At 46.3% G+C, this 24,797-nt stretch overlaps 2 protein-coding genes across 8 annotated transcripts in view; one reads left to right on the forward strand and one right to left on the reverse strand.

Annotated features, from left to right (window-relative positions):
- The first annotated feature begins 249 nt into the window (after window positions 1-249).
- COQ10A (coenzyme Q10A) lies at window positions 250-4,276 on the forward strand. Of its 5 annotated transcripts, none has more exons than XM_054445274.2 (5): window positions 250-627; window positions 1,158-1,304; window positions 2,372-2,564; window positions 2,774-2,875; window positions 3,460-4,276. In XM_054445274.2, the coding sequence occupies exons 1-5, from the start codon at window positions 494-496 to the stop codon at window positions 3,625-3,627; spliced, it is 744 nt and encodes a 247-aa protein (XP_054301249.1). In that variant the 5' UTR covers window positions 250-493; the 3' UTR covers window positions 3,628-4,276. The 5 variants fall into 5 exon arrangements, with proteins under 5 accessions (XP_054301249.1, XP_063503078.1, XP_063503079.1 ...); XM_063647008.1 differs by having other exon boundaries at window positions 251-627; window positions 1,176-1,304; XM_063647009.1 differs by having other exon boundaries at window positions 509-627; window positions 961-1,304.
- A 739-nt stretch (window positions 4,277-5,015) lies between these two features.
- The window catches only part of CS (citrate synthase), a 29,240-nt gene continuing 9,458 nt past the window's right edge, over window positions 5,016-24,797 (reverse strand). For 2 of the 3 annotated variants that reach the window (XM_054445273.2, XM_063647006.1), the window contains 10 exons: window positions 20,379-20,429; window positions 19,703-19,810; window positions 18,116-18,181; window positions 17,187-17,318; window positions 16,745-16,933; window positions 9,334-9,533; window positions 8,343-8,472; window positions 8,116-8,217; window positions 6,921-7,130; window positions 5,016-6,588 (listed from right to left, as the gene is read on the reverse strand). In XM_054445273.2, coding sequence (XP_054301248.1) covers window positions 6,418-6,588; window positions 6,921-7,130; window positions 8,116-8,217; window positions 8,343-8,472; window positions 9,334-9,533; window positions 16,745-16,933; window positions 17,187-17,318; window positions 18,116-18,181; window positions 19,703-19,810; window positions 20,379-20,429 — 1,359 coding nt within the window. In that variant the 3' untranslated portion in view covers window positions 5,016-6,417. Of the gene's footprint in view, window positions 6,589-6,920; window positions 7,131-8,115; window positions 8,218-8,342; window positions 8,473-9,333; window positions 9,534-16,744; window positions 16,934-17,186; window positions 17,319-18,115; window positions 18,182-18,903; window positions 19,004-19,702; window positions 19,817-20,378; window positions 20,430-24,797 lie in introns of those variants that run through there. The other variant, XM_063647007.1, reaches the window with a different exon arrangement.

Below are 24,797 nucleotides of genomic sequence, written 5' to 3' on the forward strand. Positions count from 1 at the left end.
CTGTCCCTCTAGAGAACCTAAGCCTCTAAGAGCGGCGTTCAGAGGATCTACAGAGATCTGCGGTAGACACGACCACGAAGTCGCCTCTGTGCCTACGTATCGGGTCCTGTGACCACAGGCGACCTCAGTCCCCTGAACCATCTTTGCAGCTTCTCAAACGCACACCCCAGTGCCCTTTCTCGCCAGACGTGTGAAACTACATCTCCCGACAGGCGGCGTTGTCCCCTTTCTTCCTTCCTTCCTCTCCCAGGCCCGAGCCATGGCAACAGCGTGACGTGGGGGTACCAAGATCTGCGGGAGCGGCGGTCCCGGCTTCAGTTCTAGCCTACCCGGCAGCCTAGACGAGAGCAAGGCGAGAGGTGCTGCCGCCTCCCGTCGCCCCTGCGCTCAGAGGTCCCGAACCAGCCTGGCCGCTACTTCTTGCCGCTCCGCCTTTGGAGTGAGGAGGGCGCAGCTCGCGTCAGAATTTAGAGGGCCAGGCAGGGTCGCGCGCATGGCCTGGGCGGGCTCGCGGCGGGTCCCGGCTGGGACGCGCGCGGCAGCCGAGCGCTGCTGCCGGCTCTCGCTCCGCCCGGGCGCGAACCCGGCCCCGCCCCCAGGCCCTCTGCCGCCGCCGCGACCAATGAGGTGAGAGGGAGGCGACCGCGGCTGAGGGCAGGGGGTCGCTGCGAACCCCGGCGTTCCGCGGTGGAGGGGTGCTATACTGGGATGCAGGCGCGGCAATCATGCCCTGGGAGCTAATGTAGAGCTTTGGATAATGCTTTTGCAAGTTGTACGAGAAGGGAAGTTCTTGGGGTGAGTGTCCAACCTCTTCTGGGCCCTCGCGAGCGCCCTGGGGTCCCCGGGGACAGTGATGCTTCCTTAGAGTCTTAGCTTTCAGCAGTAGCGTAGGCCCAGTCAAAGGCAACTGGCGCTTCCCACACACCCCGCTTTTTCTCATTCCCCCCACCCCGCCCCCAGCCCTGTCCTTAGCTGCCCTCGACCTTTTGCACTCGTGACTTCCTGGCCAGAGAGAGCCTAGCGGGCTGCAGCAGGTGCTGGGGGGAAAGCTTGTCTGGACGACCTTCGTCTGGGATGCACTCTTCTTCTCCTTCACCTACAAATGATAGAGGATTACGAAGAACTATAAGGTTGGCTCCTCTTTCCTTTGACCTTAGGTTTCTGACCTCCTGCAGCCTCCTCTTGCCTCGGGCTGCCCAGATCTTGGCGGCTGAGGCTGGCTTACCTTCAAGCCGTTCCTTCATGGGATTTGCTGCTCCCTTCACCAACAAGCGAAAGGCTTACTCGGAGCGTAGAATCATGGGGTAGGCATTCTCTCCCTTGCATCCTTCCACTTCCTCTTTCCCTCCAAATAACTATGTCCAGGCAAGAATGTCAGGGTATCATCGGTGGGCAAGATTCATCCCTAGCCATCCCCCTCCCCAGATACAATACTGATCCTCAATCCTCCCTTGCCACCCTCCCGACCTTAATTTCTCCCTTCTTGGTTGCTGTGCATGTGCTTAAGTGAAATGAGACTAGGGTTGGACTATACTTTAAGACAACAGGGCGTAGCCGATCGTTTTAGGTCAGGAGTTCAAGACCAGCCTGGCCAACATGGTGAAATCCTGTCTCCACTAAAAAAAAACACACACACAAAAATCAGCCTGGCACGGTGGCGGGCGCCTTTAATCCCAGCTACTTGGGAGGCTGAGGCAGGAGAATCGCTTGAACCTGGGAGGCAGAGGTTGCAGTGAGCTGAGATTGCCCCACTGTACTCCAGCCTGGGCGACAGAGCAAGACTGTCTCAAAAAACAAAACAAACAAAAAACAGGGTGTATTTTTCTGGTGACCATTTAAAAATTTTTTTATGGGTACATAGTATGTGTAAATTTGCAGCGTAACCTTTTTAGTATATTTTGAGCATAATAGCTAACTTATCGAGCACTTGCTACGTGCTAGCAGCTTGACTTAGATGTTTTACATAGATATTTCTCATTTAATTCTCACAACAAACCTATAAATCAGGTGAGAAAATGGAGACACAGGTAATTTACCTAAGGCCACATTGTTAAAAAATTGTTAAGAGCTGGGATCAGATCCTTGTGTGATCACCAATAAAATTGACAGCCTCTGTTCTCCCTAGATGGTCCCTCTTAAAATCAAAATAAACAATGAATGCAAAAGCATTCTGTAAACTGCAAAATATAAGGTAACAATATCATAAGGATTTACACGTTTGCTTTTGGGAAGTTATTCATCCAGGCTTATTTGGCATCTGTAGTTCCTGAAGGTGCATGGTTAGTGGGCAAAGGTATGAATTAGGGGCCTACAGCAAGGAGGAACCTGACCCAGCTGGCAGCTCCTTGGCCTGTGATTCTTCTTCTCCTAGGTACTCAATGCAGGAGATGTATGAGGTGGTGTCCAACGTCCAGGAGTATCGTGAGTTTGTGCCCTGGTGTAAGAAGTCTCTGGTGGTATCCAGCCGTAAGGGTCACTTGAAAGCCCAGCTGGAGGTTGGCTTTCCACCTGTCATGGAACGTTACACCTCTGCAGTTTCCATGGTCAAACCTCACATGGTCAAGGTGAGGCCTGTATGGGAGGGATTGACAAGATTTTTTGTTTTTAGCAGTTTCATATGAAAGTGCTATTTTGGCCTTCCTTGTTAAGGACTTTATGTCCATGTGTCAAGTATTTCCCTAACATCAGAAAAGAAGGAAAATGGCTTTCAATTCCTTTATATTGTATCCTATACTTAGTAATGTTATTTAACTACCTGATTACCCTATTCTAGGCTGTTTGTACTGATGGCAAGCTCTTCAACCACTTAGAGACCATTTGGCGATTCAGCCCTGGTATTCCTGCCTATCCTCGAACCTGCACTGTGGACTTTTCGGTGAGTCAGGAGGTCGTGTAGCAGAGGACGAGGACTGGGTATGAGGAAGGGCTGGCGTACTGTGACAGGGTTATTAATTTATTTGAGATGGAGTCTTGCTCCGTCACACAGGCTGGAGTGCAATAGCACGATCTTGGCTCACTGCAACCTCCACCTCCCGGGTTCAAGCGATTTTCCTGCCTCAGCCTCCCAAGTAGCTGGGATTACAGGGGCCTGCCAGCAAGCCCGACTGATTTTTGTATTTTTAGTAGAGATGGGGTTTCACCATTTTGGCCAGGCTGCTCTCAAACTCCTCGCCTCAGGTGATCCGTCCACCTTGGCCTCCCAAAGTGTTGGGATTACAGGCGTGAGCCACCACACCGACCTGACAGGGTTATTCTTTAAGTATAGCTAGCATTTCCCAAGTCAGTTAGTCTGAGTCAGACTTGTACTCTGTGCTCAGTCCCAAGTTAGGGCTCTTACGGGGATCCAACGAACTGGATGGGGAGGGGGAGAAAAGGCACTGAGGAACAGTTTCCTTGCATTTGGCCAGGGACTATCCAACATGGTCTGGAAGTTTCTGACTGTCTCTTACCCATTCCCAGATTTCCTTTGAATTTCGTTCTCTGCTGCACTCCCAGCTGGCCACCATGTTTTTTGATGAGGTTGTCAAACAGAATGTTGCTGCCTTTGAGCGTCGGGCAGCCACCAAGTTTGGTCCAGAAACAGCCATCCCCCGTGAACTGATGTTCCATGAGGTGCACCAGACTTGAGGCAAGGGATTGCTCCCTGACCTCCCTTTTACCCCAGTTCCCTATGCAATTCTCTTATTTATTTGGTTTGGCTCCTGTTCCAATTTGAAAGGAGTCTGTGTTCATAATACTGTTTTTCCTCTCAATTCCCCAGAAATTGGGTTCTATGCTGGCTGGAAATGTTGGGGGAAAGAGAAGGCAAAGGATGTGGAAATGAGATGTGCTTAGGAAAGGGTCAGGCCCATCGTAGGAGCACCATATGCCTGCAGCCTTTTCACTGCAAATTAGAATAAGGACTATGTGGTTGTCTCTGGACCTTATCAAGACACCTTAGTGTCTGACCAGGGGATGACAGTAACTTTTCTAAGGATTGAATAAATTGAGCTTTTCTTCTGGCACAGAGGTACTGAGTGGTAAGTAACTTTTACCCTGCCTGAGATTCCTCAGGAGAAAAGGCAACCTGCCTCCAGCCTGAAATACATAAAGCCTCATTTTAAGACTGTAAGTCCATGCTGCCTGGCTACTAGAGAGCAAGTGGCTTTCTTACCACCAGTGCCGAGGAGAAAAGTACTGAACGGAAACGGAGTTGTCTTTGTACTCTTGAGTTGTACCTTATTCTTCCACTTGGCCTGAGTTTTTATAAAATTTCAATAAATTGTGACAGTGTGAATTTGGCTTTATTATATTGTTTCTTGGGGCAATAATGTAGATATAGTAGAGTAGAACGAAGTTATGGCTTCTTTTCCTGGGGGAGTGAAGGTGTAAGAAGGCCTCTTGGACACAGTGTCCCTGCTAACTATAGTAGCACATTCTACAAGCCAGGACCTAGTACCCACCCCCTTGTCTATTTATAGACTTTTTCAGAAGGTCAGTTGCAGCACGGATCTCAGGACAGAATCATCTGGTCTCAGACCTCCCATATATGTGATGCCGTCAGGACCACCTCTTGTTATTTTTGGGACCTCCTTCAGGGAAGCTGTAAAGAGCAGGCACTCCAAAAAGTACCAGAGCCCTCTAGTGGCTCTGGTCCTGAGGTAGCAGTACTAGCCCATTCATCCTTGGTACAGTTTGTTCCTTTCTCTCAGTGGGCTAGACCAGTTCTTGGATTAGTCACATAAGCAATTGAGAATCTCAGCTATAGCCCTTGAGTATGTTACCTTTCAACAAAATTAGCAAGGTTAGGGGCTAAACATCAAGGACTTCCTAACCTTGAGGAAGGACAGAAATCTCCTCTGGAAATTTCTCAGGGAGCCTTTCCTCTGGTTAAGGTAAAAGAAAGCCAAACCCGCCTAAAGATAAATGGATACAGATTACTTTACTTATAACCCACTAAATTCAGGATCTTGCTAGCCAGATTCTTTACCTCATAATAAAGATTCTTCCAGGCCTTATTTAATAGTAGGCTCAAGCATTGTTAATAAAAACATTTATTTTGCATTTTATACAGAACAACCTGAAGTCTGCATCATGACTTGACAGTTACCCAGGGGTTTACAGTGTGTCCAACTCAACAGTGTGGTTCTGGGACTGGGTATCCACACAAACACAGGCAGGAGTTTGGAGGAAAGATGGGGGCACAGCAGGAGTGTATCTCAATCCTTTCTCAAAGAAAAAGAAGTAGAGCATTCTGAGTTGCTGAAAACCTGTGCAAATGGGACTTCTGAAACAAACACTGTACTGTGAGCTCTCAGGGAAAGGGAGGAAAAAAGATGTTGATAAATAAGGAGGCAATTTCTTGAGGCAGGGGATGAGGAGGGAGGCTTACTATTTTTAATGCCCTCAGCCCCAGTACCTGATAATCAGAGGAGACCATGTCCAATCTTGAACCAATTCTCTGTTCAAAAAGAGGTGCTAATACCCCAGGGACAAGACTCTGAAAATATCATGCTGGTTATTCTGGAGTCCCTATTCTATGCCCCACAGCATATTAAAAGATGGGGGTTGGTGGGGGGTGGGGAGGTCAGAAGGTAGTGGCTTGTAGTCTGTGGAAGTAAAAAACTTAATTCACATTAAGCACTGATAAAACCCAATGACTGGGCCCACAGATCTGTTGAGAGTCTCTAGTAGGGACCAAGAGGGGGAGGTCCAGAACATCCTCAGCCTGAAGTGCAACAGGTGTAGAAAGTCTGGGAGGAGGTGAGTATTAAAGTAATGGGAAACAGAACACTCCCAGACCTTAATTTTAATTGGATAGTTAAAAAAAAAAAAAAAATCAAACATTGGGTGCCAGTCACAACAAATGCCATGCCTTTATGGTCACTTGGTAGTATAAAAAAATTGCCAAAGCATGTCCAGCTAACCAACAGGTCTTGCTAGGAGGTGTTTGTGTGCATGGGAGAGGGCTAAGGGGCTTGGTACAGCTGACTATCCAGCATGATTCCTATGGAAACAGAAGGGGCAGAGTCCTGGTTTGCTGGCTTATTGAGGGCTTGGCAGAGAAGAAGCTAAAGCTCCAAAGTGATTGCAGGTTCTCTGCAACCGGCTTTGACCCATGGAAACAGGCGCCAGATTCTCACTCTAGAGATAGTGAGGGGGCCAAACCTACTCATACCACATGCATTAGTCCTGGTCATCCTCCAGGACCATGCCTATGATGGGCAACTCATACCAGGCAGGGGAAGGGAGCTGATTAGGGAAGAAGGGACCATTTTTCATCTTTTAAAGTCTTAATTTGTATTTTAACCTCAAACATATTATCAGTGCCTCAGATATAATTTAATCTTAAGTCTTTAAAGGCCCCCTGAAACAAAAGTATACTTTTTATTTAGGCTTCCTCACTTTCTGGTAGTCACTTTCCCCCAGTCTCCAGTTTTACCCTGACTTAGAGTCCACAAACTTCATCAGACCCTCTGTGCTCATGGACTTGGGCCTTTCTAGAGGGAAGCCTAAGGCTCGGCTCCAGATGAGCTGTGCCAGTACACCCAATGCTCGTGACACCCCAAACAGGACCGTGTAGTAATTCATCTCCGTCATGCCATAATACTGTAAGGTAGAAGAGAAAAATATTTCGTTTAAGGCAGAGGCAGTGGCATGTACAAGTCCTGGGTGATAGAAACCTTAAAAGCTAAATTTTCTGTTTTTCTCCAAGGACTTAACCCAGTCAACCTTAAATAGAAATGACACTGAGAAAAGTATAGCAATTGGGATTCTGAAAACAGAGCAACCCCAACCCCCAACCCTCTCACAGTCAACTTTATCAAAATGCTCTGTGAGGGAAGTCCTTGCTCTGACTAGGAGTTAATTGACTTTGTGCATGGCAGATAACAATAGGGTTTGGTACAAATTAGAGAGAAAAGAGGGAAAGGAGGACTTACCTGGAGCAGCACCCCACTGTGAGCATCTACATTGGGCCAAGGATTCTTGGCCTTACCCTGCTCTAAGAGGACATTGGGCACAATCTTGTATAGCTGAGCAACCAACTTAAACATGGGGTCATTAGGCAAGTGTTTCAGAGCAAACTCTCGCTGACAGGTATATCGTGGATCAGTCTTCCTTAGTACTGCATGGCCATAGCCTGGAACAACCTGTAAAGAGTGAGGAAAAAAGATAGTATTCTCAGTAGAAATTCTTTTATTTTTTGAGACAGGATCTCACTCTGTCACCCAGGCTGGAGTGCAGTGGCATGATCACATCTCATGGCAGCCTCGACCTCCCAGGCTCAGGCAATCCTCCCACTTCAGCCTCCAGAGTAGCTGGGACCACAGGTGCACACCAACACACCTGGCTTTTTTTTTTTTTTTTTTTGGTAAAGATGGGGTCTGGCCGGGTGCGGTGGTTCACGCCTGTAATCCCAGCACTTTGGGAGGCCGAGGTGGGGAGATCACCTGAGGTTGGGAGTTCTAGACTAGCCTGACCAACTGACCAACTCGGAGAAACCCCGTCTCTACTAAAAATACAAAATTAGCCAGGCATGGTGGTGCATGCCTGTAATCCCAGCTACTCGAGAGGGTGAGGCAGGAGAATCACTTGAACCTGAGAGGCGGAGGTTGCAGTGAGCTGAGGTTGTGCCACTGCATTCTAGCCTAGGCAACAAGAGCAAGACTCTGTCTTAAAAAAAAAAAAAAAAAAAGATAGGGTCTATGATGCTCAGGCTGGTCTCAAACTCCTGGGCTCAAGCGACCCACCCACCCTGGACTCCCAAAGTGCTAAGATTATAAGCATGAGCCACCACACTCAACCTATTTAAAACTGTTTTTTAGAGAACGGGGTCTTGCTGTGTTGTCCTGGCTGGAGTGTAGTGGCTATTCACAGGAGCGATCTTAGCACACTGCAGCCTTACACTCCTGGCCTCAAGTAATCCTCTTGCCTCAGCCTCCCAAGTAGGTGGGACTACAGGTGCATGCCATTGTGCCCACCTAGAAATTCTTTTCTAAATTCTTCAAGGTAGATAAATGAAGAAAAAAAAAATCTCTAATTTAGGGACCTCTTTCATTCTTTTCTTCTTAATTCTTCCAAATTGCAGAACTTGGGTCTTGGTTTCTTTCCTAGTCGTTAAGCATCTCTGCTTACCCGTCCCGAGTTGAGTGTGTTCCAGATGTAGTCTCGTAACTTCTCATCTGACACATCTTTGCCAACTTCCTTCTGCAGCTGTGTTAGCCAGACAAGCACTTCCTATGGGTAAGGTTTGGGAAAAAAGGGAATGTTAAAATACATATGCCGGAAGAGAATGCCAAGATCAGAAACAAAGCATGGGGTAAGGAAAACATCTAGCAGGAAAATAAAAAGAATAGTCTTACCTGATTTGCCAGTCCATGGAGAGGCCCTGCCAGCCCGTTCATGGCTGCTGCAAAGGACAGGTAAGGGTCTGAAAGGGCACTGCCCACCAAGTGGCTGGTATGGGCACTTACATTGCCGCCCTCATGGTCACTGTGGGGAAGTAAGAAGGGAGAGCCAAGGGGAGAAAGAAGGGGCAGATTATGGAAACCTTGCTGTTCTCTTATTTGCCACTTACTAGCCTAGTTATGGGCTCATGTCAGCCTATAGCCAGTCAGTTATACCTAAACTCTTGTAAAAGACATCCTAATCTTGGCCAGGCACAGTGGCTCATGCCTATAATCCTAGCACTTTGGGAGGCCAAGGCGGGTGGATCATGAGGTCAAGAGATCAAGACCATCCTGGCCAACATGGTAAAACCCCATCTCTGCTAAAAATACAAAAATTAGCTGGGCGTGGTGGCACACACCTGCAGTCCCAGCTACTTGGGAGGCTGAGGCAGCAGAATCACTTGAACCTGGAGGTGCAGGTTGCAGTGAGCCAAGATTGCGCCACTGCACTCCCACCTGGTGACAGAGCAAGACTCCATCTAAAAAAAAAAAAAAAAAGCATCCTAATCTCATTACCAGCTTTTGTTCACTCATCCACAGAGCTGGAGAGGTTACTGGTTGATGATGCCTGTATGCTCTGCTCCATGACTCCAACCTAGCTTTAATAGCAATGGCCCCAAAGAGCGAGCTCCTGGAAAGGTGAAGGACCACCTAATGTGAGCAGCTAGTACCTTTTCCCAGCCAGAAGCACCATCTTGTTCTTAGCATGGTTACAGTAATTTCTTTAGGCCTCCTGACCTTGCTTACTAGACCCCTTTCTTGCCTTGTATCATCCTTTATGCCACGTTTCTGTCTTCTTGCTGCCTATCATCTGTTCTCAGAAAATGAGAACATAAAGGAGCCTTTAAAAAAATTTCCCACCAATTGAGGCACCTAGTGGCTGTGGTTGCTGGGTCTAGCTTACCTGTGTATGGTGAGGTACAGGCGCATGAGCTCAGTGAACTGATGATCAGTGTAGCCTAACATGTTGGTGAAATTGTGAGACCAGTCCAGGTTAGAGTCAATGGCCCCAATACCGCTGCCTTCTCTGTAGAGATTTCGGTAGATCTTTGCTGCAACACAAGGTAGCTTTGCGATTAGATCCATAGAGTCTTCATAAATCAACTGACAGAAGAGGAGCAACATGGAGAAAAAAAAAAAGAATTATCAGCAAAGAAGAATTAGGCAGGGATATTGTCTGTCCTCCATGAATTGGGGCTATTTGGGTCGATGGTTAGTTATATGATGGGATGTAGTGAATAACAATCATAACCATTTCACTGAATAACTATTATGACCCAGGCACTAAGTGATTTGTAATACTATCTAATGTACACTAAAACATTATTCCCAATGCTTACTACTACAAAGTATACAATGACTGCCATTTTAAAGATGAGCAAACTAAGGCTCATAGTATTAGGTTAAATGCCAAAGTCAAGTTTGAACTCTGATACGGTTTTTTGAGACAGAGTTTCACTCTTGTTGCCCAGGCTGGAGTGCAATGGCGCAATCTTAGCTCACTGCAACCTCCGCCTCCCAAGTTCAAGTGATTCTCCTGCCTCAGCCTCCTGAGTAGCTGGGATTACAGGCATGTGCCACCACGTCCGGCTAATTTTGTATTTTTAGTAGAGACGGGGTTTCTCCATGTTGGTTAGGCTAGTCTAGAAACTCGCGACCTCAGGTGATCTGCCTGCCTTGGCCTCCCAAAGTGCTGGGATTACAGGTGTGAGCCACCATGCCTGGCCTTCTGATATGTTTAATCATGATCTTTTTCACTACACCATGACTTGACGTTCAATGTGTTAAGACAGCAGGTTTTACAGCCAGGCACGGCAGCTCACGCCTATAATGCCATTACTTTGGGAGGCTGAGGCTGGCAGATCATTTGAGGTCAGGAGTTCAAGACCAGCCTGGCCAATATGGTGAAACCTGGTCTCTTCTAAAAATACAAAAAATCAGCCAGGCGTGGTGTGGGCAGGCGCCTATAATCCCAGCTACTCGGGAGGCTGAGGCAGGAGAATTGCTTGAACCTGGGAGGTGGAGGTTGCAGTGAGCCGAGATCGTGCCACTGCACTCCAGCCTGGACCACACAGCAAGACTCTGTCTAAAAAAAAAAAAAAAAAAAAAAATGGGGTCGGGCACGGTGGCTCATGCCTGTAATCCCAGCACTTTTGGAGGCCGAGGCAGGCAGATCACGAGGTCAGGAGATCGAGACCATCCTGGCTAACACGGTGAAACCCCGTCTCTACTAAAAATACAAAAAATTAGCCAGGCGTGGTGGCGGGCGCCTGTAGTCCCAGCTACTCGGGAGGCTGAGGCAGGAGAATGGCATGAATCCGGGAGGTGGAGCTTGCAGTGAGCCGAGATCGTGCCATTGCACTCCAGCCTGGGCAACAGAGTGTGACTCCGTCTCAAAAAATTAAAAAAAAAAGACTCTAGGTTCTAATAATGAATTCTATGTTCCATCTTTCAAAGAAAATTCACCGTATGTGCCAAGGATCAAACAGTGATATTGAATTGTTATTTAATAACAAAGGCTTCCATTCTTTTTTTTTTTTTTGAGATGGATTCTCGCTCTGTCGCCTAGGCTGGAGTACAGTGGTGCAATCTCGGCTCACTGCAAGCTCCGCCTCCCAGGTTCACGCCATTCTCCTGCCTCAGCCTCCCGAGTAGCTGAGATTACAGGATGCACCACCATGCCTGGCTTAATTTTGTATTTTTAGTAGGGGGGGGGGTTTCACCATGTTGGTCAGGCTAGTCTTGAACTCCCGACCTCAGGTGATCTGCCCGCCTTGGCCCCTCAAAGTTCTGGGATTACAAGAGCGAGCCACTGCACCCGGCTGAGGCTTCCATTCTTTAAGCACTTACTATGCAACAGGTACTGTGCTAGTTATATTATTTGCAGTATTACTTTTTCTTTTCTTACAATAATCCTGTAAGGTAACATATACCTCTTTTTATAGATGAGGAAATTGGGGCTTAGCTAAGTTAACTTGCACAAGGTCACCCATGTAGCCAAGAAGCATTACCTAGCTTATATTATTAACTCATGCCACTTTTATTTTTTTGAGACAGAGTCTCATCCTGTCGCCCAGGCTGGAGTGCAATGGTGCGATCTCAGCTCACTGCAACCTCCGCCTCCAGAGTTCAAGCGATTCTTGTGCCTTGGCCTTCTGAGTAGCTGCGACTACAGGCGTGCGCCACCATGCCTGGCTAATTTTTTGTATCTTTAGTAGAGATGGGGTTTCACCATATTGACCAGGCCGGTCTCAAACTCCTGACCTCAGGTTATCCACCCTCCTCGGCCTCCCAAAGTGCTGAGATTACAGGCGTGAGCCACTGCACCCAGCCCATGTCACTTTTTAAAAAGTTGATAAACAGGCCAAGCACGATGGCTCACGCCTGTAATCCCAGAACTTTGGGAGGCTGAGGTGCACGGATCAAGAGGTCAACAGATCGAGACCATCCTGGCCAACAAGGCAAAACCCCATCTCTACTAAAAATACAAAAATTAGATGGGCATGGTGGCGTGCGCCTGTGGTCCCAGCTACTCGGGAGGCCAAGGCAGGAAAATTGCTTGAACCTGGGAGGCGGAGGTTGCAGTGAGCCGAGGTTGTGCCACTGCACTGCAGCCTGAGCGACAGAGTGAGACTGGGGGAAAAAAAAAAAAAAAAAAAAGTTGGTAAATAAAAAGCATGTATTTTTGGTTTATTTTATTTTGAGACAAAGTCTCACTCTGTCACCCAGGCTGGAGTGCAGTGGGGCTATCTTGGCTCACTGCAACCTCTGCCTCCTAGGTTCAAGTGATTCTCCCACCTCGGCCTCCTGAGTAGTTGGGATCACAGGTGTGCACCACGACGCCCAGCTAATTTTTGTATTTTGTTGTAGAGATGGGGTTTCGCCATGTTGGCCAGACTGGTCTTGAACTCCTGACCTCAAGTGATCTGCCTGCCTTTGCCTCCCAAAGTGCTGGGATTACAAGCATGAGTCCCCACGCCTGGCCTACTAGCAAAACTTGATCTGTCAGCTACTTCACAAATTTGACTAAATTCAACAGCTTAAGGCTACTTCACAATTAAACAGCTGGTTGCATCAGAGCAATCAATCTCCTTGTTCTGAGTGACCTTAAGTCAATTAGAGGCCTAGAAGCTAGTTAAACTCTTTCAACTCAAGAGGTTACACTATTCATCTAGAGTTAATGGAAATTATTATAGAAGAAATGTTCTGTGCAGAAGATCATCCTCTTAAGGTATATGTAAAAAAAACTCCTTAAAAGTTCAAGAAGGCTGGGCACCATGGCTCACTCCTATAATCCCCAGCACTTTGTGAGGCCGAGGCAGGCAGATCACAAGGTCAGGAGTTCAAGATCAGCCTGGCCAACATAGTGAAACCCCGTCTCTATTAAAAACACAAGGCCAAGCGCGGTGGCTCACGCCTGTAATCCCAGCACTTTTGGAGGCCGAGGCGGGTGGATCACGAGGTCAGGAGATCGAGACAATCCTGGCTAACACGGTGAAACCCCGACTCTACTAAAAATACAAAAAATTAGCCAGGCATAGTGGTGGGTGCCTGTAGTCCCAGCTACTTGGGAAGCTGAGGCAGGAGAATCGCTTGAACCAGGGAGGCAGAGTTTGCAATCAGCTGAGATCACACCACTGCACTCCAGCCTGGGCAACGGAGCGAGACTCCATCTCAAACAAACAAACAAACAAAACAAAAAAACAAAAAACAAAAATTAGCCAGGCGTGGTGGTGCGCACCTGTAGTCCCAGCTACTGGGGAGGCTGAGGCAGGAGAATCGCTTGAACCCAGGAGGCAGAGGTTGTGGTGACTGAGATTGTGTCACTGCACTCCAGCTTGGGCAACAGAGCGAGACTCCATCTCAAAAAACAAAACAAAACAAACAAACAAAAAGGCCCAGCGTGGTGGCTCATGCCTATAATCCCAGCACTTTGGGAAGAGGTGGGCAAATCACCTGAGGTCAGGAGTTCTGGACCAGCCATTCTAGACCAGCCTAGCCAACATGGTGAAACTCTGTCTCTATTAAAAAGACAAGGCCAGGCGCAGTGGCTCAAGCCTGTAATCCCAGCACTTTGGGAGGCCGAGGTGGGCAGATCACAAGGTCAGAGGTTCAAGACCAGCCTGGCCAACATAGTGAAACCCTGTCTCTACTAAAAATACAAAAAGTTAGCTGGGTGTGATGGTGTGTGCCTGTAATCCTAGCTACTCGGGAGGCTGAGGCAGGAGAATCGTGTGAACCCGGGAGGTGGAGGTTGCAGTGAGCTGAGATCGTGCCACTGCACTCCAACCTGGGCAACAGTGCAAGACACCATCTCAAAAAAACAAACAAACAAACAAACAAACGAAAAACACACACACAAATTAGCCAGGAGTGGTGGTGTGCGTCTGTAATGCCAGCTAGGCATGGTGCCATGTGCCTGTAGTCCTTGTTACTTGGGAGGCTGAGGCAGGAGGATCACTTGAGTCCAGGTGTTCGAGGTTACAGTGAGCTATGATCATGCCACTGCATCCTGGCCTGGGTGATTAGAGAGAGACCTATTTCTAAAAAAATAAAAATAAAAATGGCTGGGCACGGTGGCTCACATGCCATTTCACTCCAGCCTGGGTGACAGTGCGAGACTCCATCTCAAAAAAATAAATAAATAAAATAAATAAATAAAGAAAATGAAAAACAAAATATTAAGATTATATGACCTTTTGTACCTGCTAATGTGTGCAGGTACAAATACACACATTCACACCACCTAAAGTGTTTATACATAAGCCTTTATAAATAAATGCTTTATGTGGTGTGAATGTGTATATTTTGCATCATTCTGATACCAACTCCCCAATGCCAACCAAGTTAATATCAATTTTAAATGCTCTGTCTTCCTCAACTGCAAACACAATTCTCTACACACAGTTGATGCCGAATTAATATTGACCAACTAAATTAATCTAGATTTGCCAAGGACCCAAGGGGGTTGCATCAGAGCAGTGGATCATGCTCTTCTGTGTCTTGCACCACAGTGAACTCTTTAGGGCCTTCCTGGTGGCTGGCACCTCCTGGCCAAAAATCATTTAATGTACCTGCTTTGTAAAAAGAAAATTTTCTGTTCCTATACTACCTATCTCCAAATAAGAAACAAAAGAAAATGGTACCTTCTCCTGTAAACCTAGCCAGATCATTTGTACTTTTACCCAGTGTTTCTGAGTTTGTGGGGTACTAGAAGAGGACGGAAGGAATTATGTACTATGCACTGGGATAAGAAACAATCTTTCCATACCCCAACCAGAGTTGTAAACTGTGGGGAAAAGCAAGAGAGATCAGATTGTTATTATGTCTGTATAGAAAGAAGTAGACATAAGAGACTCCATTTTGTTCTGTATTAAGAAAAATTCTTCCGCCTTGAGATGCTGTTAATCTGTGAACTTACCCCCAACCCCGTGCTCTCCGAAACATGTGCTGTGTCAAACTCAGGGTTAAATGGATTAAGGGTTGTGCAAGATGTGTTTTGTTAAACAAATGCTTGAAGGCAGCATGCTCCTTAAGAGTCATCACCACTCCCTAATCTCAAGTACCCAGGGACACAAAAACTGCGGAAGGCTGCAGGGACCTCTGCCTAGGAAAGCCAGGTATTGTCCAAGGTTTCTCCCCATGTGACAGTCTGAAATACGGCCTCGTGGGAAGGGAAAGACCTGACCGTTCCCCAGCCTGACACCCGTAAAGGGTCTGTGCTGAGGAGGATTAGTTTAAGAGGAAGGCATGCCTCTTGCAGTTGAGACAAGAGGAAGGCATCTGTCTCCTGCCCATCCCTGGGCAATGGAATGTCTCGGTATAAAACCCGATTGTACGTTCCATCTACTGAGATAGGGAAAAACCGCCTTAGGGCTGGAGGTGAGACATGTGGGCAGCAATACTGCTTAGCAAAGCATTGAGATGTTTATGTGTATGCATATCTAAAGCACAGCACTTGATTCTTTACCTTGTCTATGATGCAAAGACCTTTGTTCACGTGTTTGTCTGCTGACCCTCTCCCCACTATTGTCCTGTGACCATGACACATCCCCCTCTCTGAGAAACACCGACAAATAATCAATAAATACTAAGGGAACTCAGAAGCCAGGGGGATCCTCCATATGCTGAACGCTGGTCCCCTGGGTCCCCTTATTTCTTTCTCTATACTTTGTGTCTTTTTCTTTTCCAAGTCTCTCGTTCCACCCAACGAGAAACACCCACAGGTGTGAAGGGGCGACCCACCCCCTTCAGTAAACTATTAAGGACACTTTTCATTTTCAGAGAATAAAGTTCATTTGTTGCTGGATCTGGAGCCTACTCCAAGGATACTAACCACTCTCCCACTCCTGATGGGTATCTTAGGTTGGCTACCCGAGAACATGACTGACTGGCATTAGTCCTCCTAGACTCCAGAGTTGCAATTGCTGTTCTCCCAACTTGTAAGATTTCTCAAAGTTTTCTGTATTTGAAGAAAATGGGGAGGGAAAGTGACCCTCTGGCGCTAGCGTGAGACTGCTCTGTGAAACCTTCCTCAGGGACCCTGCAGTTAAGTCACATCCTTTTCTTTTCTTGTTTTTTCCTTTTTTATGTACAGATGGGATCTATGTTGCCCAGGCTGATCTCAAACTCCTGGCCTTAAGCAATCCTCCATCCTCCCACCTCAGCCTCATGAGTCACTGGGATTATAGGTGTGAGCCACCTACCTAGGTCTCTTTTCCATTTCAACAGCCATGTGTACATACCTCTGTTACAGCAAAACTATGGAATTTTTTTTTAGATGGAGTCTCACTCTGTCGCCCAGGCTGGAGTGCAGTGGTGCAATCTTGGCTCACTGAAACCTCCACCTCCCGGGTTCAAGTGATTCTTCTGCCTCAGCCTCCTGAGTAGGTGGGATTACAGGTGCCCGCCATCACGCCTGGCTAATTTTTGCATTTTTAGTAGAGATGGGGTTTCACCATATTGGCCAGACTAGTCTTGAACTCCTGACCTCGTGATATGCCCGCCTTGGCCTCCCCGAGTGCTGGGATTATAGGCATGAGCCACTGTGCCCGGCCGACTATGGAATTTTAATAATTTCTTTTTTTGCACATGTGTCAGCCTAACCAAACAGTCTTGGTGATAGAAACCATGCTCTACTTAGCTTTGTAATTCCAACAACTGACAAAAAACAAGCCTCCAATGAAAATTTGTTAAGTCAGTTTCCGATGAACTCAGAGGTAATTTTTGTAAAGATTCTGTATTTTTTCCCTCCCTTCACACTCAAGTCCTTTGAATCCCCATCACACACCAATCACCCCACCCAAATTTCCTACCTCCCAGTACTTGGTTCGGCTGATACCCTGTGCATATGCTCGGGCAAAGTTACTTTCACTGTTGAGGGCTGTAACAGCTGCACTGAGCTGAGACATGGGGTGTAGATTGGTGGGAAAGTTGTCCAGCATGGTGACCACATGGGAAGGCAGAGCTGCCCTCTTTGCCCACTCTTTTGAGAGCCAAGATACCTGTGGAAAAAGAGACCGTGCTCGGAACACCAACAAGGACAAGGAGGGAGAAAAATAAAAAAGGACTGCAACATCTGAGTAAAGGAAACCCAAGAGAGGTCAACCCAATCTATTTACACAGCAGAACTCTGCTCTGATTCCTTCCCTTCACTACGCATCTCTATAAATGCCGGATCAGCATTAAGTGTCTGAGATTAGAGAAAGGCAATGAAGAAGGGGAATGAGAAGAGCTAATAACATCCTTCTGCTTTACCTGTTCCTCTGTTGGGATATGTCCAGTTACCAGCAGCCAAAATAAGCCCTCAGGCAGGGGTTCTTCCCCACCCTTAGCCTTGGGTAGCAGTTTCTGACATTCAGGGATACTAAAGCCTCGGAAACGGATGCCCTTGAGAGAGAAGAGAGAATTACAACTCAAGTTTATAGCCTGGAAGTCACACGACTGGTCTTACTCATCAGACCTTACAACAAGTTAGAGTAGAACTTTTTATGTTAATTATTATTTTTGTAGAGGTGGGGTCTTGCTATGTTGCTTAGACTGGTCCCGATCTTCTGGCCTCAAGCAGTGCTCCACCTTGGCCTCCAAAAGTGCTAGGATTACAGGGGCAAGCCATCATGCTTAGCCCAGAATATAATTTTTAATTTATTATTTTTTTTTGAGACGGAGTCTCGCACTGTCGCCCAGGCTGGAGTGCAGTGGCGCGATCTCGGCTCACTACAAACTCCGCCTCCTGGGTTCATGCCATTCTCCTGCCTCAGCCTCCCGAGTAGCTGGGACTACAGGTGCCTGCCACCATGCCCGGCTAATTTTTTGTATTTTTAGTACAGACAGGGTTTCACCGTGTTAGCCAGGATGGTCTCAACTTCCTGACCGCATGATCTGCCCGCCTCAGCCTCCCAAAGTGCTGGGATTACAGGCGTAAGCCACTGCACCCGGTCCAGAACAGAACTTTTAAAGCTTAAATCTTCACATAACTTACCTCTGGTTTTGTACTTTTATTTTTACTAGTTGATATATTTAAAAGGTAAATTTGTTCTTCAATTATTCCATACATATGTCTTCTCTACCTTCCAATATATGAAGCTAGGTGCTCTATTTTATGCTTACCCTTACTGGTCTAATCCACGGTTTGCATATTTGCACAAACTCAATGATTATTAGTAATTGACATGAAGATGTCTTACCTCATCAGGATCAAGAACTGATGTTTCATAGACCAATCCCTTCATGCCTCTCATGCCACCATACATCTAAAGAGGATGAAGAAAAAAGGAAAAAAAAAAGAGGCTGTGGCCAGTAATCAGAATGATTCAGACTAGAATTTGTTAGAGCTTCATGGGATCTGGGAGAGAAAATTTATTCTCAGGCTTGTAAGGCTTCATTTAGTGAGAGATGTCTGAGGAGTCAGCTTACTAAAGAATTAAACTTTGTGGCCGGTCGCAGTGGCTGACAACTGTAATCCCAGCACTTTGGGAAGCCGAGGCAGGTGGATCACCTGAGGTCAAGAGTTTGAGACCAGCCTGGCCAACATGGTGAAACCATGTCTCTACTAAAAATAAAAAAATTAGCAGGCATGGTGTATGTGCCTGTAATCCCAGCTACTTGGGAGGCTGAGGCACGAGAATCGCTTGAACCCGGGAAGTGGAGGTTGTAGTGAGCTGAGATCACGCCACTGTACTCCAGCCTGGTGACTCAGTGAGACTCCGTCTCAAAAAAAAAAAAAAAAAAAAAAAAAAAAAAAGAAACAGAGTTTTGCCAGCCATGTTGCCCAGGCTGATCTTTTTTTTTTCCCCAGATGGAGTCTCACTCTTGCCCAGGCTGGAGTGCAATGGCGCAGTCTCGGCTCACTGCAACCTCTGCCTCCTGGGTTTAAGTGATTCTCCTGCCTCAGGCTCCTGAGTAGCTGGGATTACACTTGCCTGCCACCATGCCCAGCTAATTTTTATATTTTTTAGTAGAGACAGAGTTTTACCATGTTGGCCAGGCTGGTCTCGAACTCCTGACCTCAGGTGAGCCACCCGCCTCGGCATCCCAAAGTGCTGGAATTACAGGCATGAGCCACTGCAACAGGCCTGGAAATGAAATTTTTTAAGTTGAGAAATCACCATCTTTCTTTTTTGTTTGTTTTGGAGATAGGGTCTCCCTCTGTTGCCCAGGCTATACTACAGTGGTATAATCATGGCTCACTGCAGCCCTGAACTCCTGGGCTCAAGCAATCCTCCTGCCTCTGCCTCCCCAGTAAGCTGGGACTACAGGGACATCCCACCATCTCTGGCTAATTTTTAAAATTTTTCTTTCATAGAGATGGTATCTTCCTTTGTTGATCAAGCTGGTTGTTAACTCCTGGCCTCAAGTGATTCTCCATCTGCAGCCTCCCAAAATGTTGGTATAATAGGCATGAGCCATTGTGCCCAGCCTACTATCTTTAATATTTCTGCCTCTGTTTGACTCCTTTTCTTATTGTATTTCACTTTTTTTCTCCTGCCTAGTCAACCACTCCCCAACATACCCTACCCTCAAATTCCAACCAATCAAAACAAACAGAATGAGTTCTATTCTAGGAGAAGGGGATGGAGACCAATAAGCTAAAAACTGTTGAGAAACTATCAGCTGAGCTGCTCAGAATCTGAAGGATGGGGAAAAGTCATCCTAAAGCTGTCCTACAGGGCCTATGGGACACAATGCTTTTGAATAGTCAGTGGAGAGAATGTTACTTTTGTTGATGCACATTACAGAGCTACTTTTCCCAGCCAAAGCCACACAACCCTTACCATGTCCACAGTGATTTGGCCCACCACCGTCTTGCCATGTTGCTGCCTGAAGGTCTTAATTTTGGCCTGCTCCTTAGGTATCAGGTCAGCCAATATGTCTTTCAAATTCTAAAAAGAAGAGTGGAAGGGCTAAGCAATGGTCTAAAAGTTTATTAGATTTCCTGTAAAGTAGGTGTGTCAAGAATTTGCTTTTTAGAAGCTGGCTTTATCTGCCAGGGAAGTCTGGTCAACTACTCTGCACAAATGAGGGTAAAGAATTAGGCAGGGGGAGGAAGGAATGAGGAGTTACTGTTTAATGGCAACAGTTTCTCGGTTTGGGCAGACAAAAGTTCTGGAGATGGATGGTTGCACAATAATGTAAACATCTACTGCCACTAAACCATATACTTAAAAATGATTAAAATGGTAAATTTTATGTTATGTATATTTTACACTACTTAAAACATTTAAAAGAATTAGGCAAATGTATTGATATTCCCATCTCACTATACCACTGAGTAAATTATTTGTTAAACAGTAGTATAATAATAATAGCAGCTATAACAATAACAATAGTAACAAACACTTCCAGGAAATACTCAGGATAATAAGAGGCCAGGTGGTTGCCAAATCCTCTGCCCCAAGGTCAGGCTGGCCGCAATGATTCTTATTCTTAGTCTTCTTTTCCAGACCTTACCGTGGAGGAAGCACTGGCATGCCGGGCTGCAAGAACAAGACAAGATGCATTCTGCAAAGCAAAAAAAGAAAACGTTATGTAACTGTTACCCCTCCCTCCTTTGTATTAACAAGAAGGAATTACAGTGACTCAACCTCTCTCTCTTCATCTTAGCCTCTTAGGGCAGTTTGACATAAGAAAGCTGTAAAAGTCCCCAAACAGTTTGGAAGGAGTTACCACTATGGAGACAGCAGGTTTAAGTGCTTTTTTTCATCCATAGCTTCACTAGCATTCCTTGAAGACAGACTCCTTCCCATCATCTGGGTTCCAGACCAGGGCAGTTGTCAATATTTTTGAGTGACCCCAAGGAAAACGAACGAGGAAACTGAGCAATTACTTAACACTGCTGGTAAGATCTCTCCTGCACCTGGTCTTTCAGCAGCACTTCAACCTCTCTAGTCTGGGAAAGACCACAGGCAGAGGGCAGCCTTTCACAACGGTACTTCTGACCCTCCTGGAAAAAGCTCAAAGATTATCTACAAAGAAGCTGACAGAAGACTACTCATTAGCAGAAATGGAAACTTGCAAAGTTTCTAAGAGTGTCAAAAGAAAATAATTAGTTTGGCTGGGCACGGTGGCTCACGCCTGTAATCCCAGCACTTTGGGAGGCTGAGGCGGGTGGATCACCTGAGGTCAGGAGTTCAAGACCAGCCTGGCCAACATGGTGAAACCCTGTCTCTACTAAAAATTAAAAAATTAGCCAGGTGTGGTATGGGCAGGCAACTGTAATCCCAGCTACTCAGGAGACTGAGGTGGGAGAATGGCTTAAACCTTGGAAGCAGAGGTTGCAGTGAGCCAAGATTGTGCCACTGCACTCCAGCCTGGGCAAATGAGCAAGACTCTGTCAAAAAAAAAAAAGAAAATAGTTTAGCTAGTTTATGCTTTTCTGTGTGTACAGGTAGTTTCTTTTTTCCTCAAATAAAAAATACATCTATGAGAAGATTGTCAAGTTGCAATAAAAGTTCCACACCAACTTTGTGAGTTTTCTTTTTTCTTTTCTTTCCTTTTTTTTTTTGAGACAGTTTCACTCGTGTTGCCCAGACTGGAGTGCAATGGTACAATCTCAGCTCATCGCAACCTCCGCCTTCTGGATTCAAGTGATTCTCCTGCCTTAGCCTCCCGAGTAGCTGAGATTACAGGCATGCACCACCATGCTTGGCTAATTTTTTTGTATTTTTAGTAGAGACGGGGTTTCACTATGTTGGCCAGGCTGGTCTCAAACTCCTGACCTCAGGTGATCCGCCTGCCTCGGCCTCTCAAAGCGCTGGGATTACAGGCGTGAGCTACCACACCAGGCCATACACTTTGAAATAAGATGACCAATCAGGTTACTAACTAGGAATACGGCCTGAGGCAAGGAAATTAATTTTTCTGTACTAGATTTTGAAAACAAATTGAGATAATCAAATTAAGCCTAAGTTTCCTGCTCTATAAAATGGCTCTAATACTCACCACACACCTCACAGAATAGTCCCATGATAATTAAATTACAGTGGACATAAAAGTGCTTTGCAAACTTAGAAGATTACACACAGAAATAAACTAATCCTGGAGCAAGGCTGTACCTGTCCTTTTGTCAAAAGACTAGAGACACCTTTTCTAGTAACTACTGCACTGCTCTCTGTGCAAAAAAGTGCTACCTGCCTGGGGTGAGAGTTCTATAGGGCTGAAGGCTTTTTAGAATTTTTTTTTTTTTTTTTTTTTTTTTGAGATGGAGTCTCATTCTGTCGCCCAGGCTGGAGTGCAGTGGCACGATCTCTGGCTCCCGGGTTCAAGTGATTCTTGTGCCTCAGCCTCCTTAGTAGCAGGGATTACAGGCACACGCCACCATGCTTGGCTAATTTTTGTATTTTTAGTAGAGACAGAGTTTCATCATGTTGTCCAGGCTGGTCTCAAACTCCTGACATCTGGTGATATGCCTACCTCGGCCTCCCAGATTTTTAGAATTTTTAAAATTTAGTTCCCCTATTTCTGTTGGGACGGAGAGGAGGAATGAAAAGAGGCCCTTCAGAAAGGTCACTGTTTCCCCCAGCCTGGAGTTTAGTGGCATGTTAATAGCTCACTGTAGCCTTCAATTCCTGGGCTCAAGTGATACTTCCACCTCAGCCTCCTGAGTAGCCGGGATTACAGGCGCACATCACCAAGCCCAGCTAATTAAAAAAAAAAATTTTTTTTTGTAGAGATGGGGTCTTGCTATGTTGCCCAGGCTGGTCTCGAGTGATCCTGGGCTCAAGCGATCCTCCATTCTCAGCCTCCCAAAGTGCTGGGATTACAGGTATGCACCGCTGCACCCAGCCAGAAAAGATTACTTTTAAAAGAATCAATCCAAAGGTAAATTCAGAGAGCATAGACCAAGCCAGTATGTTCCTAAAGCAAAGGAGGAACACCTCAACTTGTTACCAGGGCTGTCCTTAACTCCTTTTCTTAACTTCCTAGAGTCTCCTCTATCTTACTGAGGATCATTTGAGCAAGAAATAGGTAGCACAAACAGCCCTTCATAGCCCTTGCACCCTACATGGGCAAACAGGAAGCTGAACCCAGCACTGAAGATGTAACTTTGCCCTTTCTTTCACAAAAAAAGTGGGCAAAGAAAACATGTTAATAAGTTCAAACTATTGTTCTACAGAGTTAACCTTGTTCAAGCTATTCCATGGTTTAGAGTCCCACAGATTGCCTATTATAGAGGCCCCATGTCCCAGAAACTACATCAGCCCAGCAGGAGACCTTTTAATTGAGGGTGGTTGTTTGCTGTGGTGATTTTTTTTAAATTTAATTTAATTTAATTTTATTTTTTGGGACGGAGTCTCACTCTGTCACCCAGGCTGGAGTGCAGTGGCGCGATCTCGGCTCACTGCAAGCTCTGCCTCCCAGGTTCAACGCCATTCTCCTGCCTCAGGCTCCCAAGTAGCTGGGACTACAGGCGCCCGCCACCACGCCTAGCTAATTTTCTGTATTTTAGTAGAGGCGGGGTTTCACTGTGTTAGCCAGGATGGTCTTGATCTCCTGACCTCGTGATCCGCCCACCTCAGCCTCCCAAAGTGCTGGGATTACAGGCGTGAGCCATCGCATCCGGCCAGCTAATTTTATCTTTTAAACTTTTCTTATAGAGACAGGGGGTCTTGCTATATTGCCCCGGCTGGCTTTGAACTCCTGGGCTCAAGCGATCCTCCTACCTCAGTCTCCCATAGTGCTGAGATTACAGGCATGAGCCACTGCAACCAGCGAACTTTCTGTTTTGTTTTGAGACAGAGTCTTGCTCTGTTGCCCAGGCTGAGTGCAGTGGCTTGATCTCGGCTCACTGCAACCTCCGCCTCCCAGGTTCAAGCGATTCTCCTGCCTCAGCCTAGCGAGTAGCCAGGACTACAAGCACCCACCACCATGCCCAGCTAATTTTTGTAGTTTTTTAGTAGAGACAGGGTTTCACCACATTGGCCAGGCTGGTCTCAAACTCCTGACCTCAAATGATCCACTTGCCTCAGCCTCCCAAAGTGCTGGGATTACAGGCATGAGCCACGGTGCCCGGCAGATTTTCTGTTTTTTGTTTGTTTGTTTTTGAGAAGGAGTCTCGCACTGTCACCCGGCTGGAGTGCAATGGCACGATCTCAACTCATTGCAACCTCCCTTTCCCGGGTTCACACGATTCTCCTGCCTCAGCCTCCTGAATAGCTAAGATTACAGGTGCACACCAACACACCCGGCTAATTTTTTGTATTTTTAGTAGAGATGGGGTTTCACTATGTTGGCCAGACTGGTCTCGAACTTCTGACCTCATGATCCACCACCTCGGCCTCCCAAAGTGCTGGGATTACAGGTGTGAGCCACCGCGCTCAGCCTGACAGACACTTTCTAGCACCCTTCAGTGTCAGGTTCAGTCATATTTTTTGCTAAACCTGAAGCTTAAAAAAAAAAAGTTTTCAGAGGAATTTTAAAGGCAGCAATTCATTGGTAAGATTGCTCAAAAGGGTAGAGTAGAAAAAATTCAATTTAGGACAACTTTATCTAATGATGTAGAGTACAGAGCACTTGATTTGGAGTTAGGAAAGGAAGTCTGGGCTCTAGTCCTAGCTCCATTACTAATTAACTAAGACAACCAAAGGAAAACAATTAACTACTATTTCTCTTCCCATTTCCATAATTAAGATAACACTTAAACTACTTAACTCAGAGTCTGATTCTCAGGCTCCAATAAGGACATATATGCAAAAGTAGTCAAGTCTTGTTACTTAAAATGTGACCTCCTCGCCAGAAGTATTCACATTTCTTGGGCCTCAGACCTACTGAATCCAAACAGTTTAGATATGGAGTTACCAAGGACCAAGTCCTAAATTAATGTTCTGCCACTTTCCCACTGTGTTATCTTGGCTATGTAACCTAATTTCT

The sequence above is a fragment of the Pongo pygmaeus genome, chromosome 10, assembly GCF_028885625.2.
Source record: "Pongo pygmaeus isolate AG05252 chromosome 10, NHGRI_mPonPyg2-v2.0_pri, whole genome shotgun sequence".
NCBI classification, from domain to species: Eukaryota; Metazoa; Chordata; class Mammalia; order Primates; family Hominidae; genus Pongo; species Pongo pygmaeus.

Bases quoted from the DNA above. Each gene is read 5' to 3' on its own strand.
- COQ10A (XM_054445274.2), top strand. From the start codon at position 494: ATGGCCTGGGCGGGCTCGCGGCGGGTCCCGGCTGGGACGCGCGCGGCA. The intron at 1,305-2,371 runs GTAGGCATTCTC...TTCTTCTCCTAG, and splicing joins TCGGAGCGTAGAATCATGGG to GTACTCAATGCAGGAGATGT. The intron at 2,565-2,773 runs GTGAGGCCTGTA...ACCCTATTCTAG, and splicing joins TCAAACCTCACATGGTCAAG to GCTGTTTGTACTGATGGCAA.